This window comes from Simochromis diagramma, unplaced genomic scaffold, assembly GCF_900408965.1.
Source record: "Simochromis diagramma unplaced genomic scaffold, fSimDia1.1 OVJJ01000618.1, whole genome shotgun sequence".
NCBI lineage: Eukaryota > Metazoa > Chordata > Actinopteri > Cichliformes > Cichlidae > Simochromis > Simochromis diagramma.
The window spans coordinates 4592118-4612104 of NW_024387423.1; the positions used below are offsets into that span (position 1 = coordinate 4592118).

Sequence of the window (19987 nt, forward strand, 5' to 3'; positions counted from 1 at the left end):
GGTAAGTCACAGGAAAAGGGCATGAAAGGGGTCATGGGCAACAGACTGAAAGTTACAACCAGCTTCATTTGGAATCAGTCTAAAACAGAGAGGTTAATAGACACATGGCAGAGAAAACAAAAGGTGGTGACCTGAAACATAACAGATACATTCAGGAGACATTAACTTGTCCAAAAGGAGCGTTATATGGGACCATTAAGGCAGCTCACTGATCTCCAGTTCATACACATTATACATTACAGATGTTGTGAGTTCAGCCTCACTTTAATTCTTACCATATTGATCCATACAGATCTAATTATTCTAAAAAGATTGTGTAGCAATAAAAGTGTAAATGGATGGAATAATGGATGACGAGAAAGGGAAGTTAAGGTAGTTGAACTGTAAAAGAAACAGTGAGTTTGAGAGGAAAGGAAAGGAGGAGGATGTGCGGGCTGAAGGAAATGGGGAATAAGGAAGAGAGAGGTGTGAGAGTGAACAAATGGCCTAGTTTCACTTTGACACCATCAGATGGATATCTATCCTGACGGCTGTAATAGGTACCCAACCCACCTGTGTGTGTGTGTGTTAGTGTCTGAGTGAGGCAGCAGGAGAGGGGGTTTCCAATGAAATCAGACAAGCTCTTTCATCATTTAATCACTATGTAATGGGCAACGAATGACCCTCACCTACACACACACACACACAAAGACAGCTATCTCTTCCACAGCCCTGCGGTTTCACCTCTCCACTCACAGTCTGGCTGCTGGTAACTTACACGCACACACACAGCCTCTCTCTGTGGTCAGAGTGTTGAGCAGCAGGTGTGTTGATTGGGCAGACGTCGTGCTGGCTTTGTGTCTGTTTGGCCAGCACTCCGTCTCCTATCATATTTTACCAGCTGGATGAAGGCTGACAGATTAACACTGAGGCAGGCGTGCCCCTACCATCAGACCAGTAACAATCTCTCCTCCAGTTCATACGCTATTCTCTGCTCAGTCAGTGCCTAAGCCCTGCAGAGTAGTGTAATGGTTAGACGGACCACCAGATGATCCGAGTCGGCACGTCAGCGCCTTGCTGAAGCCAATGTGTACAAGACATTGAATTCCCAGCATGTCTGAGGCTGATGACCCAAACTCTGATCTGTCCTTGGAAAGGATTAAACAAAAACGGTACAGGACTTATAGCAGGGACAAGGATCAGTGACATGCCATCTTATTATCATCATTATTCATTTTGTACATCATCTTTATCTTTAATGATGTATAATAATATGCTAACAAGTTCTCAAACAACTTTTTCAAAGGTTATTGTGTAGTGTCAGATGTAAAGCATCTAGGTGGATGGATTTACATCTGCTATTATTCTCCTAAGGTGTTCACAAAGCTTGATAAAAAATGATGCCTTCTTCACAAAGAAAGTCACACTTTTGCAGCGATTAGAATTTAAGAAGTTTTTATAACTGCCTGATATCCTTCAAAAATGCACGCACACCAAATCATTTAATTAGTGTTTACTACATAAAACGACTGAATCTGAAAAGAAGAGCCGAAGAAAGGGAGTAAATCGGCACGATAATCATACACCATACATCATTATCAGCTTGTTGACTTTGTAGCTAGTTTGAAATTGTCTTTGAAGGAAAAAGTATTTTCATACAGTCTTTATTTACAGGAATAAGTCATTAAGAACAAATTCCCTTCCACATGAATCCGTAATTATAACTCTTTGTTTTCCCTTTCCTTCCTGCTGTGATCAGCTAAGATGTGCAGTTGCCATGGTGAAATAATAAGACAAACCAGCAAATCCTTCCCTCTGGTTTAGCGCCCAGCTGTTCCTGTACTTGTCGACCTTGAGGTCTTCCATAAATGGAACTGAAAGCACTCAGTTGGGGGGGTTTGTTTGTTTTTTTCCGCTGTCGTCGTTGTTGGTTTTTATTGTGAAGCCGTGGACTGGCTAAATCAATATGGAGGTTGACAGATGTAAAGAACCAGGGAACATTATCTGGTGGAGTGGACGGTTATATAGGTCTGCTTTTTTTATGTCAGCCACAGTAAAGTCTTTTAGTTATCTTCCATGTACTCCACAGAAGGCGACTAAGCGGCAAACAACACAATTGTATCCATTATATTCTACCTTCAAATTTTAGCAATATGGAGTTGTTAGAATTTTCGCCTTAAAGTGTTTTTTTATTTGTGTATTTTTTTGCAGTGAAGTCAGTTATGATGTCCTCCGATTTGCAGGTGCTGGTACCTAAAAGGGTGGAGTTTAAAGGAAAGATGATTGTGGTGGACGTCTATGAGGCAGGAAAACACTTCATGAAAGGCAAACCAGTAGAGGAAAGTAAGCCGTTCACTCCTTCCATTGCCATGCCGCTTCAGAAAGGAGAGGTGTCTGGTCTGCTGCAGGTAAGCACATACATGCATGCTTACAGTTACAGTAATTAAATTAATGCCTAGATGTGTCATTGTCTTGTCAGTCACTCACTATGGTGCTATGACATTTTTAAATGGATGCACAAACAGATATCGTCTTTCAAATATTCATATATACCTTGGACAAAAACACACTTGTTCAAAAAATGAAGAACACCATGTGATCACAGTATAACACAATATAAGGTAAACTTCAGGGATATCAATGTGTCGAGTTACAAAGTATAAATCACTGTGAGTCCATTATCCCTGCTCTGGTCCACTGGAGAGGCAAAAACAACACAACTCCCAAAAAGGGAAGTTTTGTGCATGTTGGCTACAGGTCAGTGCTCTCTCCTTCTCCCTCCTGACTAATTTCTCTCTACTTTCGCTTTAGGCTAGTGTGTCCATGTGACCATACCTACAGCCCATTCAGGCTGCACAAGCAGACCTGCTCCTCCAGGATTGCACTTCTGCACATGCCTTCACAAGAAGTTTTGTGTCTCAGCACAGTCTCAGAAGTGTGAAGGAGAGCTGGACATGACCATAGAAGGGCACTGAGCCAGCAACAAGGCATGGTATCTGCTGCTTTATGTGATGAGAAACAGGAGGAGGCATAAAATGCATGCAGCAGGCTACTTGTGCATGTTTCTACTCAGCCTATCAGAATCGGCCTCCGTGAGGGTGGCATGAGGGTTCTTGGTCCTTTATTATGATCTGTGCACAGGAGTGCTCACTGCACGGTGCGAATATGTACACAGCACCGTATGCTAACACAGTAGGTTACATTTGTGCATGTTACTGAAGAATTTTGTAGGGTTCTGGTAGAGCTCCTCCTACTCCTCCTTGTACAAAAGAGCAGATTTGGGTCTTGGTGCTTGGTTGATGCACTTTTACAGACCTGTCCAGCTGTTCTTGTGTACAGTATTTACTCCCTATTCTTGAGACGGTGCTGGGAGACACAAAACGCTTCTGGCGCCAATGAAAATGTCCTACTGCAAGAAGTGGAACACTTGTGCAATGTGAATGGGTTGCAGGTACTTTCCCATAATACCAAGAATGGCAAGAAAAGTAACAATGGTCTATGGCTCCAAAGACATTCTCCTTTTTTATTTTATTTTTTGGAGGTTTTGTTGTTGAGCCTCCTGTGCAACTGCTGTCACTTTAATTTGCACCAAAGCAGGTGACAGTGACTTATGCTTCCAAAGTGGACACATTTATATCCCTGAAGTTTAACTGACTCCACGATATACTTTGACGATCCAGTGTTCCCTTTTATTAAGACCACCTCACATGATGTGGTACTACTGGTTCCTGTTCTAATAGCCACTTGGTGGATAGTGCTCTGAACAAATCAGCTACAGCATCTTGGGAACAAGGTTTGTAGGTTGCTCTTTGTAAGCTACACTGTAAGCAAACTGATAGTTGTCCAAGGTGGAACAAATAGTGAACCTGAGACGGTGAGTTGTGTTGGAAGCAAATGTAATGTGCAGCAGGTACACCTAACAGATAATTACAGTCGCAAAAAAACGTTTAAAATCAGGATTAGGATGCGTTCATTGCTCATAAAGTGTGGTGTGGACTTCATCTTACACTCAGTTCTTTATGTATTTTGCAAATCAGATGAAGGTTATATATTGTATCAGCAGTAAGTACAGAAATCTTGGTCTGCAAACTCTTTCTTGTGACTATGGATGTATTTGATCAAATACTGGGGTCTTGTCTTTTTCAATTAGTGAGAGGATCTATCTCTCACTCTGTGCACTTTCTTTATCAAAACTATTAAAATTTTGTTTACAACACGCTATTCAAATTGTGTGCACTCAGCATCTGAGTCAGGTGTGTATTTATGTTTGTCCATAATTTGAATCCATGCTCAGTCCTGTAGTTTAGGAAGAAGCCCCAGTGTATCATCCGTGAGATAAGTAATTTCAGATAAGCTGCAGGTCGGCTAAACTGTCCTTTTCAACACACACACACACACACACGCACATGTACACACACATGCACATGTACACACAAAACCATGTTAATGTATCTGTTTCACTGCATGTTATTTTTCACTCTGACTAGCTATAGCTTATAGCTCAGGACATGGAGCCACAGAGCAGAATATGATACACTTTCTAATTTCACACTCCATCAGCCTTTACTGCCAGACGTAGAGGGAGGGGAAGAAAGGAACAGACAGAGACATGGTGGGAGGGGGCATGGATGAAGAGGAAAGCAAGCAGAAAGAGAAATGGAGAGCAGAAACTGAGATAAAAAAGAAAGGGAAAAGAAGGATTTCACAGGAAGCCAAGTGGCACGTCACTCAGCAGTAAAAAGTTCAGAAGAGGAGACTAGGCCTTGTAAAACTACTAGCTTTATGAATCCCGCAGGTCATCCAGCACACATGCATTCGCCCCTCACCCAGCTTCATTCTCAAACGCTTGCAGTCTTCCAAAAGAAAATCTTACACAATAATCCAGACCTTATTTTGTTGGACGCTAAAGAAACATGTGGATTGCCCATAAATTCATACACACACACACATCAGATCACACTTCAAGATAGATGAACCAAAATCACCTCAGGCAGCACTAAAAGAAAATGAAAAAACAAAAAAACAACACACCAGTAATCCTTTCAAATGAAACGATGAGCCTGTATAGAGCCAGTTTACCCAAACGTCTACTGGTAACTTGTTTTCTCGAAAACCTCTGTAGAGGAGGCAGTTACACTCCAGCATCCCTAAGCTTGATTAAACTCTGATTCATGGAACTTTGATTCATTTTAACGAGACGGGCACTGTTAGATGTCCATACTTGATCGTTATCACTAAGTAATGGTTAAAAACAAACAGGGCTGCACATATATAAATGGTGTAAATAGTGCAACACAGACTAATTGTGGGTCGATTGTGCTAACTTTTGGAAATATTCACATATTGAATGCCCATTCAGATCCAGCAACAACCCAGCACTCTACGTGCACACTGTTTTTCATGCTTAATGGGCAAATACATATATTTGCCAGCTATTCCCTTACCCAAGGTGAAATTCTGGAATTTTTTAAGGTGAGAAGGGAGATAAGGTCACCGAGAAGTAGAAGAGAATTTATGTTAAGAGGTTGAGTTTGACAGAAGGAAGAAGAGAGAGAATCTTTTGGAATTGCAGTAGCTGAATAGGAAACATTGAATTTTTTTTTTTTTTAGATTTTTTTTTTTTTTTATATCCCTTTGCAAACAAAACTGACGCTGTGAAGGTTTTTGAGTTTGACTGTTTTGACTGTCTTGACTTGCTGGTACTTGAGCAAGTCAAGGACTTAGCAAATGACAACAAAATGTAGAGAATTTATTTGGAGAAGTATTAAATGAACTGAAGGAAGACAACTAAGAAATCAAGCTAAAAGACAAACAGAGGCAAACATTAGTGTTTGTCTTAATTAAATATTGTGTCTGAACTTGAAAAGTTCCGTTTATGCTTCTCTGCTTTCCATGGTGTATTTGCAATTAAGCACTGAGTTATATTAAGTAAAATCTCCAGTGATGCTGACGATCTGCAATCCTGATGACCTGCATTGTCAGCTCTTAATGGTACTGAGTTGCACTTAAGCGGAGCGTAGTAATCTACCTAGTCTCTGGGAAAAACAATAGTGTCTGGTAAAGACAGGCTTATTGTACGAGTATACAAAATGTTTTCCCATTTTGTTGAGTCTATTAAAAATTCCAAAGTTAAGAAAAAACATATATAAATATAGCAGGTGAACAGTATCTGAAAGCTATATTCTTTATAAATCCATTAAATACCTGACACATGACCCGAGAGATGCATCTGACCCTTCACTTGATACAGTTGACCTACTGTTCACTGAAGCCTCATCAGAAGTGGTTTCAAGAAGCCATTCTGTAAGAAACAGTAATGGGGAAAAGGGCTGAGGTAGAAGCACAGTGGCAGCAGGTGGAGTTAGTTATGGAGTGATTAATTAAAATTTGGATTTTTTTTTGGTTTATATTGTTTTCAATGTGTACAAATGAGGTCGAGAGAGAGGTGCAACAGTGAGTGTCTGCAGCTGAGTCCACTGCAGAAAAAGGTGGCGTAAGAGACGAACGAGTGATTGCGGTAAGGCGCATATTCACTCCTGTGTCTTGTGGCAGGGTCTATAATTGCAGGCTTGTGGCAAAAGGAAAAAAAGATCAGGATAAGAGACTGTGTGTGATGACGTGCATGATAGCTGGATGGCTGATAGAAGGAAAGAATCTGAGCTTTGTCGTTTCATCTAGGATGCAGAGGAGCAATGTAAGGCAAAAAAAAAACCAAGAAAAAGAAAGTGGCAGATAAGTGGGTGGTTGGGATTGGCAGGGGAAAGGACTGAGGTCTGTAATGTCCAAAGTGAGATGTCTTTCATGTCAGAAATGGAGAGTAATGAATGCACAAAAGCCAGCATGTAGTGATGTGTGTGAGGACAAAGCATCATGGCCAGATGGATAGATGGATGCATTTATTGAAGAATAGGATATGAAAGCCTGCGTGGATAGCTGGGAAAAAGCGACAGATATATTTGGATGAATGTGGCTTAGTTGCCCAAAACTGGTGAATGAGTTGGTTTAATAGGTGCAGAGATGTGTGAATATATCAACAATGTATTACAGTTACGGATGGATGAGTAATGTGGATAAATTAATAGTGATCCAAAAGCATCCCCGAATTTTTTTGCAAAGAATATGTGTCTGTGACGATGCTTTTATGGACCAGATGAGGCAAAATCCACAGAAAACACAAAACCTCTGTTGGACGTTTTGGTTTTATTGTGCAACTAATGCCAAAAGTGTAGTAAATTGTGTTTTCTTGCTTTAAACACTGGACAAGAAACACTTTTGATTTTCTACAGAGAGAGGAAGAGCATCACCTTATGTATAGATCTTTTTGTGTGTATTGTTGAACCTCATGTCGGCCACCTTAAGATCTATAAACTGCTAAGTGTGCTTTTTTTCCACCATGTAATAAAAAGCATTAATGACACCATACTTTTTCTTTTATTGAGATGGATCACATCTTCCTTCTCTTTCCCGGTCTCTCTCTCTCTCGCTCTGTTACTCTCTCTACACCTGTTAGTCCTTCATTCACACAAATAGCACTTTCAACATGAGGGGAAGGACAGTAATGAGTCTTTTGGTGAGACACAATAGCAAAGAAAGCACATCATGGTGAAGGAAAAAGTTTCTTCACCAGTCCTCATCTGCAGACGAAATTAAGGGGTTGAATGAGAGAGAGAGAGAGAGAGAGAGACTGGAAAATAAAGCAGGAATGATGGCGAGAGAGTGAGTGAGATGGAGAGATCAAGACTCAGAGAAGGAGCTTGGAGTGCCATATAATAATCAGCTCTTTTCACAGCATATTTCCTCAAGAAGACCAAGAGAATAGAAAGGGAGAAGAAAACTGCTCTGCTCCCTCAAGAGAGTAAATTGACAGCTTGTATGGAAGGCAGAATGTAAAAGGGAGAGATCTGGAGGAGGGAAAGAGGGAAGAATCTAGGTAGTGAACAATGTTCCTCCATAACCACAAATTGGCAGGATAACAGAAATGGAGTTGAAATTTGCCAGCTTTTTCTCCCTCTCCTTCTTTACGTTCGATGTAAATTCCCAGTAAGAGAAGGCATCTGGTCAGTTTGTAGTTTTTGAAATACATCTTCTAAATGCAACTAGAAAAAAAAGGGTTTTAGTACAGAGCGTGTGGGTGGGATTGCCTTTGCTTTGCATCATAGTGTTTATAGTACGTAAACTCAGACACACTTGCATATAGCAGTAGTCAATGGTAAAAGAAAGCTTATACACACATGTTGATTATTATACGTGCACATTTCTAAGCACATACTTGCTTATGCTGTCTTCCCCCAGTGTGCCTGGCAGACTCTGACTGGCCGCGGGCTGTATGAGGTGCTTCTGTTTTGTTTATGTGATGATTGCGTGTGTGTAAAAGAAGCAGTGGTGATGCACACAGACACGGAGCTCGCACAAAAGTCAGTATTTCTCTGTAGGAGTTCATTTTCCTTTATTTGTTCCTCCGGACTGACGTGCAATTGTTGTGAGTTCTTGCTTTGATGTTGCGTTATCCTCACGTGTTGTCATCTGCTTTGTCAAGAAAGAAGCCAAAATCAAAGATCGGGATGTAATTTTTGGTCAGGGAGCGGTTAATCCTCTGAAATTGGTCTATTTTTAAACCTTGTATTTAAAATGTCAAAGAGTTTTGCTTGGCCTTTGCTCCACTTTGTTTGCTCTAATAGCAGATCATTTGTTTTGCCTTGAAAACAGCAGGGATCGTTATTTTTAAGCATTTCGTTTAGCGTGTCAAGTTACATTACAGCGGCTCCACTTTAGAGCCAAATGTTACGCCATCAAAATATCAGTCAGGTGTGTTTTCTGTGTTCCAGCCTAACATGTCAGATTGCATTGCAAATCCTCATTCTGCCTCATAATGTCAAAGAGTTCAAACAGCTTTTAATATTTGAACCACGGGTAGAAAAAGTAAATGCAAAAAAATCTGTTCAGTTTAGAGCAGTCTTTGTTTTTGCATGCTTTCATAGCCATAACCAAGCGTGGGCATTGTAAACAAACACCACTACATTTTTAAGTGTCTCATCCATGTCTTGTGTTTTATTTATAAGTGTGTCCTCCTCTTGAGCTTGGCGTGTCATTTCGTTGTTACAGACGCTGCATAGAAAAGGATTACTGATCACCTTTTATCCTATGATGCAATATTTCTGTTCAGATAGAAAGCGTTTCTTCCAGGATGACAGAGCACAAGGCAGAAGTGGGGATGGGGGGCAGAAGGCAATGATTTGATGGCAGTAATATGTGTCAAAAAGTTGTTGATTTATGAGATTTGTCCATTTTTTATTTGTATTTTACACAGCGAACCATTAAGTTCATTTACGTGAGCGCTATTAACTACTTTAACCGTTTTCTTTTTTTGGAAATTTAAAACAGAATATACTAAAAGCATAAAATAATGCAAGTGGATATACGTAGTGGACACAAGGAATGCAAATTAGTACAAAGACTGAGAGACGTCAGTGCTAAGACAGCACAGTCAAATAGATAAAACCGGGAAATTAAAGAAACATCTTTATCAAACTGACAACTTAATGTAGCACCAATGATAACAGAGGCGTTTCCAGGGAGACACAAAAATTGAGCAATACAGCTACGCTTTCTGACATGTCAGCTCGTTTTCCAACACCACTAACAAGTCCAGCATCTTCAAAAGCTATAAAGCATTGAACAGCACGGTGGCTAAAGCATTATCCCAGCCCATCTTTTATTCTGTCTTTTTCTCCCCCCAACAAGAAAACATTCCCAAAACACCACTCGTGCTCTTGTCTTTTCTTTTGGCATGTTGTTTTCACCCTTTTCATGGAAACTGGCATATTTCTCTTGTGCGTTCTCTTTTTAGTGCTAGTCTTTTCACTTTAACACGGACCTTTTATCCCACCATTTGCTCATTTAAAATTTATGTGTGTATCTGCAAATGCTATTTTGCTGTTATGTCTGTGTACTTTTCCCAGTACCTGTAAACATGTGCCTTTTCCCCCCGTTTGCCTGTGTGTGACTGCCTGCCATGTGTTTGATCAGTCATGTGTTTGCACACCCAACGCTATAGTGTAGCACATGTAGTGCTCTTCTGTATTTAGTTACAGTAACTGTAAACTGTGCAAACAATATGTGTTTGTCTCTTTCTGAACAGCTTTATAGACAAGTGTTGTATACACTCTATACAAGCAATGACTGTATGAAGACCAAGATGTGTGTGTCATGGTGTTTTAATGACAAGTTATCATTAGCACTGCAGTGATAGAAGCTGGTTAGGACTTGAGTGTCCGTACCAAATCTCTTGAGATCATTTTGATTAAAGTTAATGTCTATCAGTGTGGTAATTATGTTACAAATTGCATTCCAATACAAATTGTTTGCTTGGACACAAGTCCTTCTGACATCTTACTCTACAACAGTGGAAACAACAACACAATTAAAAAAAACACACACATAAAAATCACATCACAGCAAACTCTTGAAAACGCTGTTTTATAGACTGTTTTTAGAATAGATTAGTTTTAGATTAGTTTCCATTGATTGGCTGTGGTTTTCTGAGCCATAGTGGGATAAAAGTGATTCTGCACAAAAGCTGAATACAGTTTGGCCCAAACATTTTTTTGACAGTGACGCAGTTTTTACACTGAGGGATTGTGGTGTTCAGGCCTTTCTTAAGAGGTTCACTCAAAAGTAATTGGGCAGATTAGCATAAATTAACAAAACACTGAGTTACTAAGCAGTTTATAAATTGATGGACTGATTGATGTATCGTCCATCAAGAGTCCTTTGGAGGCAAAGGCTACTTTAAGTGTGGTACTCACTTAAAGGCCTGAAGTGCAGTTAGCCACTGTGGAAAGTTGATTTATTGATATAAATGATGACATTTTGACTAGAGAGTATAGACATCAGTAATAATACAATAAAATAACCTCCAAAATTGATGGAAAAATGTCAGAAGTGAATGGCTAACTTTAACCAAGTTTGAATAGAAGTAAATGCTAAACGTTGACTAGTAATAGTTTAGTTACAGAAAGCTTGTCAAGAAATAGCATCCTTATCAGCAGTGGTGATTTGCAGACATTTTTTAGTAAGAACTATGGTTTCCCCTGGGGTTGGGAGCTTGGCAAAGGCAGGAGGGTCACACTACACTGCCAGCCCTCAGGAGCATAGCTGTTAGTGCTCTAGCTTTGCTGCCCTGAGACTTTCATACATTAGGGTAAATCACTCTTTCCATCTTTGGTTTTAGATTAATGACCTTTTGGTGAGAAAAAGAATCATTTGCAATTTCTCCTTTTTCCCGACTGTCCTAATTTTCTGTTGTAAATACAGCTACAGCACACTGTGATTGTCATTATGGCTTTGTTGAATCAGCCGTGACTAAGGAGCCTGTTACAGTATCTGTTTATACGCGCACGCACCAACTTCCATGGTCTGTGTGTGTCTAGAGTGACACTGACAGCTGGTGAGGATCATGTGAGAAATGTGACCATTGTGCACTGTGCTTCCTGGCTCTCGTGATGTGTTGTGCATTTCACAGTGTGTGTTTTTGTGCGAATATGTCAGTGTATTGGCAAAGGCTGCAGCAGACGCGCAGGCAGATTTTGTTTTAAAAAAGGTGCATATGTGGAACTGGAGCAAGAGTTTCCGTTTTCTTTTTTTTTTCCCCCGCTCGCTCTCTTTCTTTTTCTCCAAGAAACAGACATTTGAGAAGTCTTAGACCTTGAGGGAAAAGTATCTAGCTGTGCTAGCCAGTCTGTACTCCTGGTGTAGTGTTAGATGATTTTCAGGGGGATTATTTTGCTGTGTTTTACTGCTGTGAGCAGAGAGACAGACATTATCTACCACAGGTCTCCACATGTACACACACACTCACTCACAAATGCCAGCTGTCTTTCTCACAGAAATGCACAAACTCAGCATGCCAGCTAGCAGGTGGTAAACTATCACTGAAAGCCACATCTCTTTTTTTGGGGTGGGGGCTCCCGTTCTTGTGCTTCTCATTTCTTCTCAGTTTTTCCTTCTCTCCTTTCTGCTCTTCTGCTCCGCTGCTTCCTACTGTGCTGACACGCACCTACTGGCACTTGGATTTTCACTTATCCCTCTTACTAGTAATAGATTTTCGACTGTAGTGTTCAGTGTCTCTTCTGGCACCCCATTGTTAAAAGACACCTGCAGAGAGACAGATAAATAGAAGCATAGAGGAGAAGGTGGTGGACTTTGCCCACAGCATATTTATTTCTCTTGCATTAGTCCTTTACGCTTTATAAACTTCTTCTTTTGTCACAGTGGTAATTAAATATTTACTTTGTCTTGTAACTTTTTCCTCATCTGCCATGTCTTTTCTTTTAAAACCTATCCGTGACAGAAGGATGACCCACGCACCCGCCGTTGCAAGGTGACGGGTCTTTATTGATAAGGGTTTTTTGGGCACACATGCTTATCAGCTGCCTCTCTGCCCGGTGTGGTATGCACCGCAAAACTATCACTACTATCCCTAATAATACTATATTACCATACTAACAATACTTAGCATTTATCTTCATAGAAAAGAACTTTATAAATATGATGTTCTGGATGAGAGAGGATGGGCGATCCAAATCTGAATGAGGTTCATCCATCATGATGCAATTCTCACAGTCATGAGGCAAGTGGCTCAGTGGCAAGTGTGTCTTGCACCTTTATTGTTTTCAAGCATCTTTAAAAACAAAACAGCCTATCACTTTGCCATTAGCGAGTCAAGCTGTGATCCTAACATTAAGCAAATGTTGATGCGTCAGCTAGACGACTGTTACAGATTCTCTCTCGACTCATTGTTTGAAGTTACTGTAAGTGACTTAGAGATGTGTCACCTAGGCGTTGTCGGTTATAGTATCCATTCACCATTGTGTGCCCGTAACAGAGGAACCCATTCATGACAGTGTGTTCAGGAAAAGAGTGGGTGGCAAGGTAGCATTCACAACCTCCAGCAAGTAGAGGGGAGCGAGAGTAATGCGGAGGATAGAGAGGCAGAGGACAAGACACTGTGCAGCTGCTCACTCACGCAGCCATGTGCGTGCAAGACGTGTAGGCGTGCAACGATGCTCAGTTTCATATGAATCTATAGTGTACATGCAGGTAGGTGTTTGTAGTCAACAAAGTTTGCCATTGTTTTGCTTTCAGTCCTTGGGTAAAAATATCTTAGTATGTTTGTATGTAAAGTGTGAGTTTCTGTAGTCTTTTTATTTTGGAATTTTTCTTTGTTGGCCTAAAAACAAAAGCTTGAAAGGTACAGAAAATTGGAAACACCACATATTTCGTGTTAAAGAGACGTGGAATATGAAGATGATGGCGTATTTTAAAGCAACGTACATGAACAAGGACATTTGGATCGGTTGTCTCCCAGTCTTCCTCTTCTTGCAATTTGTTTAAGGCTGAAATTAAAAGTACCACACCGTGAAGGATTATTTATTTATAAATCAATCAATTAATTAGCCTAGCTTCAAATCACACCTAAGGTCTCCGTTCTCATACATTACGATAAAATCATATAAATGTGTAATCAAACAGAATGGTGATCAATGACGGTGGGTGGAGGCCAGGGAGAAATTGGCCTAGTGATTAATAGTCAGTGTTACTAACTGAATTATTACAGCTATCAAGGCCTAAAACGAGTTTTTGATGTTTTTCTCGCCACAAACTGCATTTTTGAACGTCACATGATCATGTACATTGTTGAAATGTTTCATGCCAAACATGGAAACTGCTAAATCTAACTTTTAAAAAATGCTTTGAATCAGGAGTGGGTAACCTGACTAAAATAATGAGATAACAAATGTAAATGAAGGACTGCACACTGAACATATATTACATATTTAAATATTAGAAATCAGTCTAACGGATGAACGCCTTTTATGAACATTCACAAAATATGAAATGCTACAATCAGACAGTAGTTGGAGACTGCGGCACGACCAAAACTTTTGCAGTCGTGTGCAATGAACTTGCACTGTTGCTACCTTTGAAATGGTTTCTTCAACAACAGGGACCAGGTCTGACCACTCAAAGGTGGTCAGGCTGGCATTTCTTTGCATTCTGTCTGTGATAATATAGTTAATTAAACTGGTGAAACTTGCAAATCTATTGCCGTCTATATACAGACATTAAGTACTTGTATTCAGTCTTAATTTCCCCACAAATAGTGACTTAGTTACTCCAGGACAGCAGTTTAACTGCAAAATGACATAACTGTTTGGCAACCTTACTTTTGTATAGCAATGTAATTGGAATACAACCAGTTGGCAACCAGCTAAGTCGAGTCCACTGCTGCAGAGATGTGGTGACGAGTTGGGCTCATCCGTGCAGGCTGACTCAGACTAATGGCAACGTGTTGGCAATCTGTCTCAGATTCATTGCAGTTGGTACAAATTGGACTGAGATTGTTTGGAGACAAGTTTCCTCCCACCGGGTCACCTCTGCTGTCATCTTGCAATCATCAGTGTTTTCGCAGAGGTTGAGTGTAGCAGTAGTTGTGTTGACCAGAGGTTTAGGGTGTTGAGGTCTGAGCCATATTGTATATCACCATTTTTATCAACATCAAATTTACTAACATATTGCCAATTGTCTGATTATACAGCACTGTATGTGCCACTGATGAAGAACACTCCAGACTTAAATAACAGAACCAGACTATCTGTAGCCATTTGCATCCTCTTATTGATTTTAGGAGGTTGCTTTGTTCTTTATTTTAGGATATTGATGTTGTTGGCTGAATTGATAGCTGTAGCAGAGCAGTATCATTTCACTGTAATACAAATGCAGTCACTGTCTTTTTACCACAGTCTTGCTTCAGCCGTGCTGCTATAACACCATCACATCAGTCGTCTTTCCTCATGTCAATCCAGGCTTCTCTAACTACATAACAGTGCACCTTCTCGACATCAGCTCCATTCAATAGACAGCACTCTGCAGTAATTGGATCACTACAAAACTGCATTAACTGCTTACACAGAGATAATAGCATCATAATTGAAATGCACTCATTTGCATAAGCAAATGGCCAGTTTTATGAATGCTTTCATCCGCAAAGTATTAAAACAAGCACTGCATTTTAAATTCACTTTATTATTGTTTTCCTTTCCACATGAAACTGAGTTCTAGAGAGGAAACAGATGGAGAGAGACAGAAGGTGTAAGGAAGAGACAGCAGTGAGCAAGCAGAGGAAGTGATAAATCCCTGTCATTATCATCATGCCAGCATACCAGCATCCATAGATATATTTCAAAATGTACACAGTAATCAACATGTATGATCTATGAATGGATTTATTTCTTTTTATTTTTTGATATTTCTTTTGGGGCTTGCCTCACATCTGTCCAGGAACTGCAGTTAAAAAATTATTTAGTTGGCTGAAGTGTCATATTTAAAGAAATCGCTTGTGTGTGCTGTGGAATAGACTCAAAGACAGCTGGGGTTTGGTCCTTAAATGCTCTTCTTTATCTTTTTCACTGTGCTGTCAAGCCTTCTTTGATTTGTGACTGTGGCCAGCTGATTTATTTTAAAGATGATTCCACCATAATTATATACATATACATGATATGAACCGCCTCAGTATCAAGCTCTCTGTGTGTCTGCATAGGAGATGGGTTTTCACATATCACAGATGATGCTAAAATTAAATCATTTAAACTACCAATCGCTATAAATAGTGCAGAAAAAACTCTCTTAACTCTCTGATTTGTGTTCGGATTCTTTTTAATCTGCTTGTTTTCCTCCCACAGGAACAAAAGGTCAATGGCGTCCATGTTTCTGCTCCCACGCCTTCTTCGTGCACCTTCTCCATTGGATCTAATAGTCTGGACAGAGAAATGCTGAAGAAGATTGGGATCGGGCTCGCGCTGGCAGCAGTCATCTTGGCTTATATTGTACAGAGAGTGTACTGAACAATGACTGTTGTGTGCAGTCTTTTTTATTGTAATGTCAATACCTTCTCTTGGCAGTCTATCGGCATGGTCAAACGGCTTCACCGAACACCTTTTATACCAGTCTTTTTGGTACAAATAATTCACCAGATTTAGGATTTCATTTAGAATATTTTTTAAGTGCTGATTACTTGTGACAGTGACAGTAGAGCCATTTCTTGCTTAGGAAAAAGGTAAAAGTGTGTTTTGTTTAGTTCTTACTGATGGCTACTGGTGCAGCTGTTACACAGATATTCAGTTGATCATACATTCAGGGCTTTACCATCAGTACGAGAGTCTGATCTGTCACTCTGCATCCTTTTAAATTGGACCGTGATTAAGCTTGGTTTATTTCATTTCGTGAAACTGAGTGATGATCTGTGTTATACTTTGATTAAAGTGTGTACAACTTCTTTTCACAGTATTTATTTTTGAAAGTGAGACATGAACATATTTTCAGAAAATGAATGTCATTTGTGTTGTTTTAAAATGTTAACCTTATGTTTCATTGTTCAAGAAGTGCTTTGTGTTTAGAGTTTTTCACAATAATTCATAGAATATTTGGCAGAGATGCCAGGCGAACGATTCTTACTGCTGGGATTCATTTATTATTGACACGCATTGCGTCACCACGCACACATTTTACAAGTAAGATGTAGTTGTTTGCTTCTAGCATACAAGGTTCCCTATATTCTCCAATAGGCCACCGTCACACAGGTCTAGAGAATGGTCAGAAACCCTCTGGCAACCACAGGCTGCGATAGAAAAATCCCCCACCAGTTGCCAAGTAGTTGCTGGCTGTTGCTGAGTGACATTGGTTGCAAAGAGGTATACAGTCCTGCACATCCTTGTAATTTCTTTGGTAACCAGCAAGCAGCCATTGTCACCTGTAGTTTCCATGGAAGATACCAACTTGTCTCCAAACACACTCTAACTGCTTGCCTAGCGGTAGTGAAACTGTAAAAGTTGCTCCTTTTAAACCTGTTGGTTAAAGGAATAAAGCACAGCTTTTACTTTGCGTCACACTTTTTCCCACTTTCACTGCTGCTCAGCGACTAGATGGGGAGTGTTCCAGACATCAATCTAATGCCCGGATAAACTATAGGTGACTAGCAATCTGCTAGCAACCAAAGTAAAGAGGTTTTTGGTGCAGCACCCTCTTTGATACAACAAACAGCAGGGAATACACATTTTCCCAAGCGATCTGTAGTTTCCAGAGGGTTACCAATTGGTCTCTAGGCATGTGTGGCTGACTTGCAGTGGTATCTAGCTGATTTCCTGCCATGCCAATCTAAATAACGAGTATGATTCCACCTCCATTATTGATTCATAGGGTTCATAATTCACATGTGGACAAAATTCAAATGGTTGGATAGCAGCAGAAATCTCAAGTGCACCGATATCATACTACTGCTGGATTTTACCAAAACTTGCTTGTGTTTTTTTGTTTGTTTAGTTTTCCTCCCTTTCTATAATTCCAGTGTAATTACCCTCCAATACAACTCTCTATAGATAGATTTTTTTTTTTTGAGGGGGGGTTGTTGTCCCAACCATCCAGAATTGTTAAATAAAGGATAAAATCCATTTGCCATGAGTAAAACTGCCAAAGTGTTGATTGATTGACTGAGTCATTGAATTATTGATTGCTCGGTTGTTGTCATGCATAGAGTTTCCCTGTGTTGCTCTCTAATGTCAGGCTGTTTGGACCTACAGCTGTCCCAGTGCAAGCTCTAAAAACCCCAGACAGTTAATAATGCATGCCCCAATTTATGTGGCGCTTCACTGGGACGTGTCTCCACCAGGATGTGTGTGTGTGTGTGTGTGTGTGTGTGTGTGTGTGTGTGTGTATTTCTAGTCACTCACTTAGCTTGTTTATGGGCTTGTGTCAAAAGTTGTGTGTGTCAGAAAATGCCTCTGATGTCTTGTCTGTAGGGTCGTCCTGTGCTTAATTTAGCAGAAAGTCAGCATGTGTGCGTCTCTGTTTGTGCGTGCGTGTGTGTGTGTGCGCGCATGCTTTAGAACTGACAGGACTCATCGCTCTCTTATTCAAAAAGCCCTCTTGTTAGATATACAACTGCTTGTAGCCTACATACACGCAGGCTTTGTATTATCTAAGTAAATGATGCATGTCACACATTTTGTAGACAAACAGATACAAGCATGCACTCAGGCTTTTTCTTCCCTAGTTGATGCATATTGCATGCACGCACACACATACACTCACAGCATATTGCAGCTTTGTAGTATATAGGCAAATGATGCATGCCAGGCAAACTTGTGCACAAACACAAGCACCAAAGCTTTGTATTACCTGATCAAATGATGCATGTTGTACACACAGACGCACACACTACCTTTTGTATTATGTGATCAAATGATGCGTGTAGCTGTGAAGCTTGTTACATCCATCCAGCAGTGCCCTATATTATTCTGCAGCCATCCATACTGTGCGACAGTTCTTTTGATGCTTTGTAAGCACATTTCCTGCTTGTGTATGTCAGTAACACTGCATTGTTCTCCAATGAAATATGGATTCAACGACACCCTTTATGTTTAGGAGATCATCACTTACTGTGAAATATTGAGGTGGGAGCCATCCACAGAAGATCATTATTCACTTCGCATCATTCACTTCAGTCGTTTCTAATAAAAGCGGCGGTTTCTGAATTCTTGTCTTACAGTTGCAGCTGTTGTCAATTTGTCATCTGTGATGTCCTCTTGGTTTGAAACGGAGAAACTTTGGACGCAAGACAAATGCAAGGGAGGCTGAACATTAACACACTTTTCGGTGTCGTCTCTCATTTGTTTGTCATCTCAGTTCATTGATCTAAATGCTGTTTGGCCAGCATAAGAAAATGTTTTCAGGGGTACATCAAACTAAGGTCTTCTAATCCAAAAGAAAAAAATTTAAGAGATCTAAGATTCTATATGATCACACTTTAAGTCTTTGTTCTAGAGCTTGACAGTGATTTACTGCAGGAAAAGTTACAATTAATATGTAGACCGCAGGGGGAAGAAAGAAGAAAGACGTCTCTGCATTTTCAACTGTACAAGTGGTAGCATGTGGGAGGCCAGCATACGCTCACTGTTTTCATGCTGCTACACAGTATGTCATCCCTTTGCAGCCCAAATTGTTGAGTCTGATAGGAAAAAAGGTCCTATACTCACTATCTGTGTAATAATTGATACTCTACTGTGTGTGTGTGTGTGTGTGTGTGTGTGTGTGTGTGTATGTGTGTATATATATAACGAGCAAACTGCGCTAACGCAGTAGTTCCCACCCATGTAATTGAGCATTGCGTGGCACATCCGACATACTGTTTTACATGTGTCCATGACGCGCTTACCTTCAGGGTCATACTTCACATGAAGACCAAAATAGTTCTAAAGGCCAGATCCGAATGAGGGTGGGGGAGGTTCAATTTGCCATGTTGCAACGAGCTTAGCTTCTGTCTTGCTAGCTTGCGCTGTGCTGAGTGGATCTGCGCTCGACAGTGCAGCCTAGGCGGAGTAGTCGAACGCAGATCCACTGAGCTCTCAACACAGACAGCATCGTCAGAAGAAAAGTTGATCAAATAAATAAAAATTTTTGTATTGTTTGATACATATGCGTACCAAACCGAAAGCACTGTATCGAACGTTTCAATACCGATACATGTATTGTTGCCCCCCTAGTATGTATGTATATATGTGTGTGTATGTATGTATATGTATATATGTGTAGGTGTATATGTATATGTATATAGATGTATGTATATATATATGTGTATGTGTGTGTATGCATACATATATAGGGAAAAGTACACCCAATGATTCATTGGCTTGTAGAGCCTATAGCAGCAACCTTTAGAATCTTTAGCAGCAATAACTTGAAGTAATCCGGTCGTTAAGTGATGACGTGACGAATCCTACTTCCGGGCCTAAAGTAGTCTGCGTTTAATATGGCTTTTGTGTTGTTAACATGTTTAATGTTTTGTATTTTCTTCTATTTAATCTCAAAAAGCTCCTAAAACAGTCAGTGATCACTGTTGACCTCCCTCGGCTTTTATTACCGCTAATCATGTATTTAAGCTCAGTTTTTAAAACCT

General features: G+C 40.2%; 1 protein-coding gene across 1 annotated transcript in view; it reads left to right on the top strand.

Moving 5' to 3' along the window:
- Positions 1–18747, top strand: part of cdkal1 (CDK5 regulatory subunit associated protein 1-like 1) — a 253811-nt gene extending 235064 nt beyond the window's left edge. The window contains exons 14-15 of the mRNA XM_040013107.1: positions 2223–2387; positions 15720–18747. Of these exons, the coding sequence (XP_039869041.1) occupies positions 2223–2387; positions 15720–15881 (327 nt within the window). The 3' untranslated portion in view covers positions 15882–18747. The remainder of the gene's footprint in view (positions 1–2222; positions 2388–15719) is intronic.
- Positions 18748–19987: the final 1240 nt, after the last annotated feature.